At 35.2% G+C, this 7,795-nt stretch overlaps 1 protein-coding gene across 1 annotated transcript; it reads right to left on the reverse strand.

The window, feature by feature from the left end:
• Nucleotides 1–2,655: 2,655 nt before the first annotated feature.
• LOC18100057 (serine/threonine-protein kinase KIPK2) lies at nucleotides 2,656–7,458 on the reverse strand. The gene is made up of 3 exons (XM_052453934.1): nucleotides 7,289–7,458; nucleotides 4,397–6,634; nucleotides 2,656–3,659 (listed from the first exon to the last, which is right to left on the reverse strand). Exons 2-3 carry the CDS (start codon nucleotides 6,439–6,441, stop codon nucleotides 2,825–2,827), a joined length of 2,880 nt encoding a protein of 959 aa, XP_052309894.1. The 5' UTR covers nucleotides 6,442–6,634; nucleotides 7,289–7,458; the 3' UTR covers nucleotides 2,656–2,824.
• Nucleotides 7,459–7,795: the final 337 nt, after the last annotated feature.

The following is a 7,795-nucleotide window of genomic DNA, read 5'->3' on the forward strand; positions in this document are numbered from 1 at the left end:
TCTACAACCCACAACCTAAATGAAATTACATCACAAGTAAAGAAAAAAAGTCAATTGAACAAAAAAGATTATGCTATGATTCTTAGGAGATTTTGTGTTCATGGAGAGGAGAGAATGAATTCATTAAAGTTTGAATTTAATTTGGGGTTTTTTTTTTTATGAAGAGTAGATTTTAGATGGACTGATTTATTGTTTAGATTGTATTATTATTATATATGAGGGTGAATTTATCTTTACATTGAAACTTTAGTTTTGTGTTGACCGGTATGCAAATCATAATTTATGAAATTAAAAGGCAAAGTATAATTGCAAGTAAAACTTCATAGGCATGGAGTAAATTTTTCAATAAAATAAGACTAAGAGTCTCACGTGTTAAATTATTTAGTAATATACTAGATCATTGCTCGTTCTATATTGTGGGTCAGATCAAATATGTTTTGGATGTAAAAAAATATTCAAGTACTCTTAATGTGTTTTTTAGCAGAAAAAAAAAACTTTATGAGGACTAGCCTGATGTGACCTGGTTGACTTGGCATGTTTGAAAAAAACCTGGACAACCGATAAAAATATATTTTAATTAAAAAAATTAAGACGACATCTTTTTAAAAATATTAAAACAACATCATATTAGATTGACTTGAGTTAACCTATTAAATCTACTACCGGGATTATGAGACCCTAATAACCCTATAGAAAGAAAATAATTTTTTTATTAAACTCAATTCTCAATTAATCCAATTTTAAAAGATAAAAAAATCAAATAAAAAAAATAAGTCAAGTCAACTTAGGTTAACTTATCAAACATAGATCATGAGACTAAGATAATCTCATAGAAAGAAAAATTAAAATAGATTATGAAGCTCAATTCTCAATCGGTCTAATGTTAAATAATGAAATAAAAAAAAACAATTAAAAAATAACACAAAAAACCACTCGATTCAACTAACCAAGCTCGTGACTCGGGTTATAAAACCAGAATAACCTCATAGAACACAAACTAAAACAAGTTAAAAAGCCTAATTTTCAATCAATTTCATATTAAAGTATGAAATTAAAAAACATCAACTAAAAAAGATAAAAAAAAAAAAAAACCTTAGTTAACTTGCCTAATTCGCGACGCGGGTCATAAGATCGTGGTAAACCTAAATAAAGTGGATAAATTTTTGATATGAAGTTCAATTCTCAATCACCCACTGTTCAGAGATTAAATTAAAAAAAAATAAAAAATATCAAAAAAATAACCATAGTCAAACAATTTCCCTTTCTTTCTTCTTAGAGCAACACCTATTTATTCCACTTTAGAGCATATCTACTATGTGAGACCTTGATGCTCAACAACTTCTAAGATAAGGTGTGTCACCTAGATTAACCTACTAACCCGAATCAAAATACTAGAATAAATTTATAAAAAAAAATTGATATAAATTATAAAGTTCAATTCTCAATAATCTAGATGTTGAATGATAAAACTGAAACTTGAATATAAGGTTTTTTTTTAAATTGATGTTGGCACTTAGTCATCTTATAATCTTTGCCTTTTAACAAATAGAAACACGAGATAGATAAAAAAAATAAAATGGGAGACCCAGTAACTAATACATTTCTTTTCTTGATCTTTCATCTTATCATGGAAAGGTAGTTCCTTATAATATTTGTTACAACTTACAATGTTAAATTATTCATTAAGAATGTGTGTTATGCAATTCTGAATTAAAAACAAAATAGTTAAATTTAATTCAATTCCACATGTATTCCAAACAATATAATTGAATTCAATTATGTAGTTTGATATTTTATTTCAAATATAAAAATTATAATAGTTATCAATTGAATTCAAATCACATATGGAATTGAATTCAATTTCACATATGATTTGGTTTCGAACAAGCTGTTAAAGATTTTATGTTTGTGGGTTTATTATGGTGTTTTCAACTTATTCTATATTTTTATTTTGTAGTTTTGAGGGGCATTTTCATTTATAAAAATGATTAAAAATCATGCATAAGAAAATATGAATATATAAAGATATCTATGTAATAGAAAAATTAATAAGAGGGAGAAATTTATGGATGGCAATGGATACCTACATCGGATTTCTTGATATTCATATCTTATCTATTATTCATCGGATAAAAAATTTAGATATTCATAAACTATCTATCAAATTTTAGGTATTCACTATTATTTATTATTTAATAAAAAATAAAATAATTAATATATATATATTTGAAGTACATATATGTATATTAAATGATAAATATTATATACATATAGATGCGTTTTATCTCTCTCGTGTGTATTAAGAAAAATATAAATGTTTTATAAATATATTTTTATAATATAAATATATATTTCAATTTAATCAGGTTTTAAATCAGATTTTACAATATTTATACCTTATCAATTATCTATCAATCAAAATAACTATTTAAAAAATATTTATTTATTCTAAAGTCAAGTTGAGTCGGTATCCACGAGGTGACATTAAATTATGATCTAGAAGGGTTAAAATGGATCAATGATATGACGTGAGAAGTTGCTATGGTCTTCTAGATGTCATGGAATTTACAAGGAATTTTCATTACCCAAGGCCACGTCTGGACCATAAATCTCAACACGGTCCTACTTCACAACTTGGGATCCATACCAACAACATAAAGCACGAGAACCTAATTTTGACAAATTTATTGACATGTCTCTCTGTTTAGAGTACTCCCTCGGCCGTCAAATTGACGTCTCATGCCATAAATGACAACTTGACAACAATAGTCTCTCGAATTTACATTTATAGATACAAGTTACAACGGGGAAGGAGAGGCGACGTTTAGAACAATTCAAACTCAAGGAGCTCTCCTGTAGCTTTACACTCCAAATACTGGGTATTCTTTCCATGCTTTGAAACCCCAAAATCATACAATTCTGGTACCTCAGGGGGGATGGCACAGCGTATGAGTGCCCAATTCAAGCCCTCAAAGAAAGGGTGTTGCTTGATCTCAGTAGCCCCTTTGTGTGTTCCCAACCTATTCTCCGGCTCTTTGACTAGCAGTTCCCTGATAAGATCTCTAGCCTGAAAACTAACAAGTGGGCTATCAGGGAACTTGAGGCTCTCTGACACCACATTGGCTAGCGTTTCTTCATTTCCAGAACCCTTAAAAGGTGTTATGCCATACAGAAGCTCGTAAAGAAAAACACCAAAAGTCCACCAATCAACGGCAGCTCCATGGCCCTCTCCTTTGATAATCTCAGGGGCCAGGTATTCATGGGTCCCAACAAAGGAATTCGAGCGGGCATCTGTGGGCTCAGCCACAAGCTGTGGCAAAGATCTAACCTGGGCAGCAACTTCAGCTTTTAGCTTCCTTGCTTTTGCAGTAGCAGGTAGAAACCTAGGACTGAAGCATGGGACTTGACAGGATGGTTCAATGCATAATGGCTCGATGCAGCTAGACTCTGTACATGGACCAGACATCTTTACAGGCTCTGAATCGGTTGAAGATCTCAGGAGAGTTGGACTTACACTGCACCTCAGTGAAAGGTCAAAGTCGGTGAGCATAATATGGCCATCTTCTCGAACAAGAATGTTCTCCGGTTTTAGATCCCGGTAGACAACTCCAAGCATGTGCAAGTACTCCAAAGCAAGAAGAACTTCAGCAACATAAAACCTACAGATGTCACCAGTTAAGATTAGGTATGGGATATGACATATAATATGAACACCAACAGTAAAAGCTGAAAAGTCAAACGAAAATTATTCCACTGGATACTTCTCATAACAGAATTCCAAGGGAAGAATTTTACTTTTGAGTAAAAAGAACATCAAACTGATGTTTAGCTGTCCAATTGGATTCCATGCAAACCTTTACCGAGCACCAATAACGAGCAGCAGAAGTTGAAGCGGACATAGCCCAAGAGAGTGCACAAATAAATTTGAGCAACAAATATACCAAACAATGAACATGGCCCTGGATCTAGTAAAAAGGAAGAAAACACACCAGCATAGCAAGCGATAGGGCTCTCATACTCACCTTTCAAGAAAACTCTACTAGCAGATTTTGAAACACAAATGGTGATGTAACAGTAAAGACCATCTAGACAATTCATAGCAATGGTGCTGAATATAAGGAACGAGAGCAACATTTGACTGAGTGGCAAAGAAGAATGTTAAGCACGTAGAAATCATTTTGAATGTTGAAGATGTCAAGAAAATGGCTTTTGGTGATTTTAGTGCAAGAATGGTGTCTTCTTGCATCTGATACAGCTTTTTATGCATTTCTTAATTAGTATTCAGGTTTCAGTTGTGTTTCTTGCATCCCTGTTATTTGTTTTTCACTCTGCAGTGTAATTAGGAACACGACAGCGAAAGCAAACGTGAGCCATGGACTTTCATAGAGTATCCTACCTGGCTGCTGGTTCAGAAAAACTCCTCCCAGGCTGCCTTTGCCTTAGGACATGCAAATCTCCACCAGGGCAATACTCCATAACTAAACATGATAAATTATCTGATGTGAATTGAGCATACAGTGTAGGGAGGAAAGGATGGTCCAACATTCTCAATATCTCTCTTTCTGTTTGGGCTCTAGGCATCTTTTTTCGTCTTGCCAAAAATTCATTGTCCATGACCTTTATAGCAAACAGGCAGTTTAAACCCAAAAGCTCGGCAAGATAAACAGTCCCTATATCTCCACAACCAAGCTTCTTTATGAGGTTGAAGTGTCTCAAACTTAAGACTCCATGTTGCATCTTAAGACGGCAAATAGCTTCCCATCTGAAATCCTTCGACATGTGGGGCCTGTTACCACAACTCAATCTGCTTGCATGGCTCTCATCACTGTTGCTTGTACTTGTGCTATGATCACCAAGGCTACTGTTTGAGCTTTGGGAAAATTCCTCCTTTTGTGTTGATTTTGAATGTTTCTTCACTTTTCCAACGGCTCCATTTCTATTACAGTTGCTTGAAGTCAATTCTGGTTTAGATTTCTTAATGCTTGAGATAACTTCAGCATCAAGACTGGAAGACAAGGGAGCATGAAAATCTTGGTTGGAATCTTCAGCTACAATATCAAAAGTATGTTGGCATTTCTGACAGACCAGCTGACCAGTGCTAGTAAACAAGCTGTTATTACCTTCACTAGGAATGCAAGCAGAAGAAGTCGCACCCTGCTTTATTTTCTTCTTCACTGAATTCTTGTTCCTTAAAGCTGGTTTAGCTAAACGTGGAGTGTTTCTGGTGAACTTGGTTGCCCTGTTTCCATTGATCGAAGAAGATGCTGAGTGAAACCTGCCTTTACGACCAAATCTTTGTGCTGGTGCTTTACCTGCTGCCTTGGTTGAAGTGGGAACATCCATATCTAGCTCTAAGGTATTATCAACAGAATGAGATTGAGAAATAGCAGGTGTATGCTTCTGTTTCAGCACCTTCTCCATCTTCAGAGCTTGGTTTTCAGAATGTCTTGATGCAGAAACCATGTCATTTTGCATTGATGCGATCCCAGTACCATTTTGCGAGGTTGGAACAGCAAATCGAGGAGAAGAGCAAACACTTTGGGCTGTTGAATTTAATTCTTGACTTCCAATTTTTCTTGGTGCAATACCAGTCCCATTATGCATCTGTGTGGTCTCGATACCATTTTGCATGCTTTGGCCAGCATACCTAGGAGAAGAAAGAGAACTTTGGTTTGGTGATTTTAGTGCTTGAGGTCTGACTTTTTGAGATGCAGAAACAATCTCCCTCTGCCTCGATGAGGCCACAATAGCATCCTGCGTAGCTGGAACAACAAATCGAGGAGAAGAATTGGCACTTTGGTTAGGTGACTTCAATGCAAGGAACCGAGGAGAAGACTGAGCACTCTGGTTCGATGATTTTATCTTGGGCACCTGAAGTTGCAGAGGCAACTTCTCAGAAACGTTTGACTTGATTTCTTCCGGAACCAAAGATATTTCAACTATGGGAAGCCCAGGTCTACTTGTTTCAACTATTACTGAATTATACAAACTCTTTATCCTTCCAGATTCTGAGAGACCTGGAGAGTTCGCCGACTTCGATGACCTCTTCATAGCAGCCATTTCTGATGCCTTAGAAATGCATAGCTCCCGTAATGCTTGCTTCAGAGACACAGGCTCAGAATTTCCAATCGCAGGTGAACGAGGCACACCTACTGTAATCGGTCTTTTCATAGCATTTTTCCTTAAAGGACTTGCACTTGTACCAGCCTGACTTGAAAGACCTAAACCTTTGGATGAATTTTTAAGACTGATAGTCTCAAAAAGCTGGTTGATATCATCTTCCAAAGAATCCTTGGATCCCAGTTTTAGCACAGGATGCTTTCGGCCATCACCACCCTCACTTAATCCAGAATAAGATTGATAAGCTCTTTTAGAATGCTCAACTGAATCCAGTTCTTCCCCTGCTTCAACAATTTCACAAGTACCAGGATAAGACCCCATTATGCAAGCCACTTTTACTCCACCAAATTTCTTGTCCCGGTTCAAATATAGCCTCAATGTTTTATACTAATCCATTAGTTGAACATTTTGAAGACCTAAAAATGAGACATATACTTCAGACCTTTGTTTGATTATATAGTTTGAATGGTCTGCTAGCTCCTTTCTCTCACTTCAAACTGCAATATCCAAAGCCCTGATGTTCACCAAAGTTCAAATAACAGAAATTAATCAGAAATGGAATTCCTATAATACAATCCAATAATTCCCACAACCACAACAAAATGGGGACACGCAATGCAACAGAATACTGATAAATTCAACTTGCTATACAATTAAAACTAATTATTGTCCATTTCACCAGATTTCTAAAATTCAACGCTCTCAAATCCACACGGACGCATACAATTACTAACAAAGGTGCATTTGAAAATTAGAAAAAAATTACGAAGTTACTTTGTGTATTCGATTACTTTTATGTAGTAGTTTTTTTTCTTTTTATTTACTTTGATTTATGTGAGAATAAGATTCAAATCTCCTCTTACATTGTTCATAATTTCAAATAATAATGATAAATGTGGATCGAGCTAGCTAACATTCAAGTTTAGAAAGAAAATGCTCAGCTCCAAGATTATCAAAACTTGAACTATTTTTTTTATTTGGTTTTTCATGAATCAGATTCCATACATAACTGTAAGATCGAAGGCAAAAAGGAAAGGCAGGCAAGCAAAGAGAAGAGAAATAATTTACATATATGTGCAATAAAAAAAATAAAAAATAAAAAGAGAGAGAGAAAAAGTAGTAGCACAAGCAAAAATGTAAAGAGAGATGGAGGTATAATGACGAAAACCTGAGAAAGAGAAATATGGCGATGAGGAATTAGATTTGGGAGCTGAAAACCCTAATAGGGTCAGGGTTTGAGCATTTTGGGAAGAAGGCCAGGAGGAGAGGGATGGAGAGAGAGAGAGAGAGAGAGAGAGAGAGGACATATAATTTTACTTGCTGTAATGCAGCTGCTCGTGTTCTTTGTTTGGTAGTCATACACTGGCTGTGGAGTGTATGGGCTTTGGCTGGGCTCTGATTATTTTGTAGTGAAGGGTCCCACCATTCATGCTTGTGGGACTCACGCAAGAGAAAAAAATTTGGGGATGCTGATAGATGTAGACGTGTGTCATGATGGAATCGACGACGGACATCATAGAGAGACTAGTCTTGCTGATTGTATTGAACTTAAATATGCACAGACCGATCTACTGTGCTCCTTTTATTTTATCGGATGACAAGGACACTTTTGAAACAATTTGTCTGAACGGTTTATTTATTTATTAAACAATTTTAAATAGACAATTGAACCTGA

The sequence above is a fragment of the Populus trichocarpa genome, chromosome 6 (genome assembly GCF_000002775.5).
Source record: "Populus trichocarpa isolate Nisqually-1 chromosome 6, P.trichocarpa_v4.1, whole genome shotgun sequence".
Taxonomy (NCBI): Eukaryota; Viridiplantae; Streptophyta; class Magnoliopsida; order Malpighiales; family Salicaceae; genus Populus; species Populus trichocarpa.

What these genes read in the sequence shown, in the direction of transcription:
- LOC18100057 (XM_052453934.1), bottom strand. Translation starts at nt 6,441, where the DNA reads ATGGGGTCTTATCCTGGTACTTGTGAAATTGTTGAAGCAGGGGAAGAA. An exon ending in TTTTCTGAACCAGCAGCCAG is followed by an intron (nt 3,660 to 4,396) that starts GTAGGATACTCT and finishes TGACATCTGTAG; the next exon opens with GTTTTATGTTGCTGAAGTTC.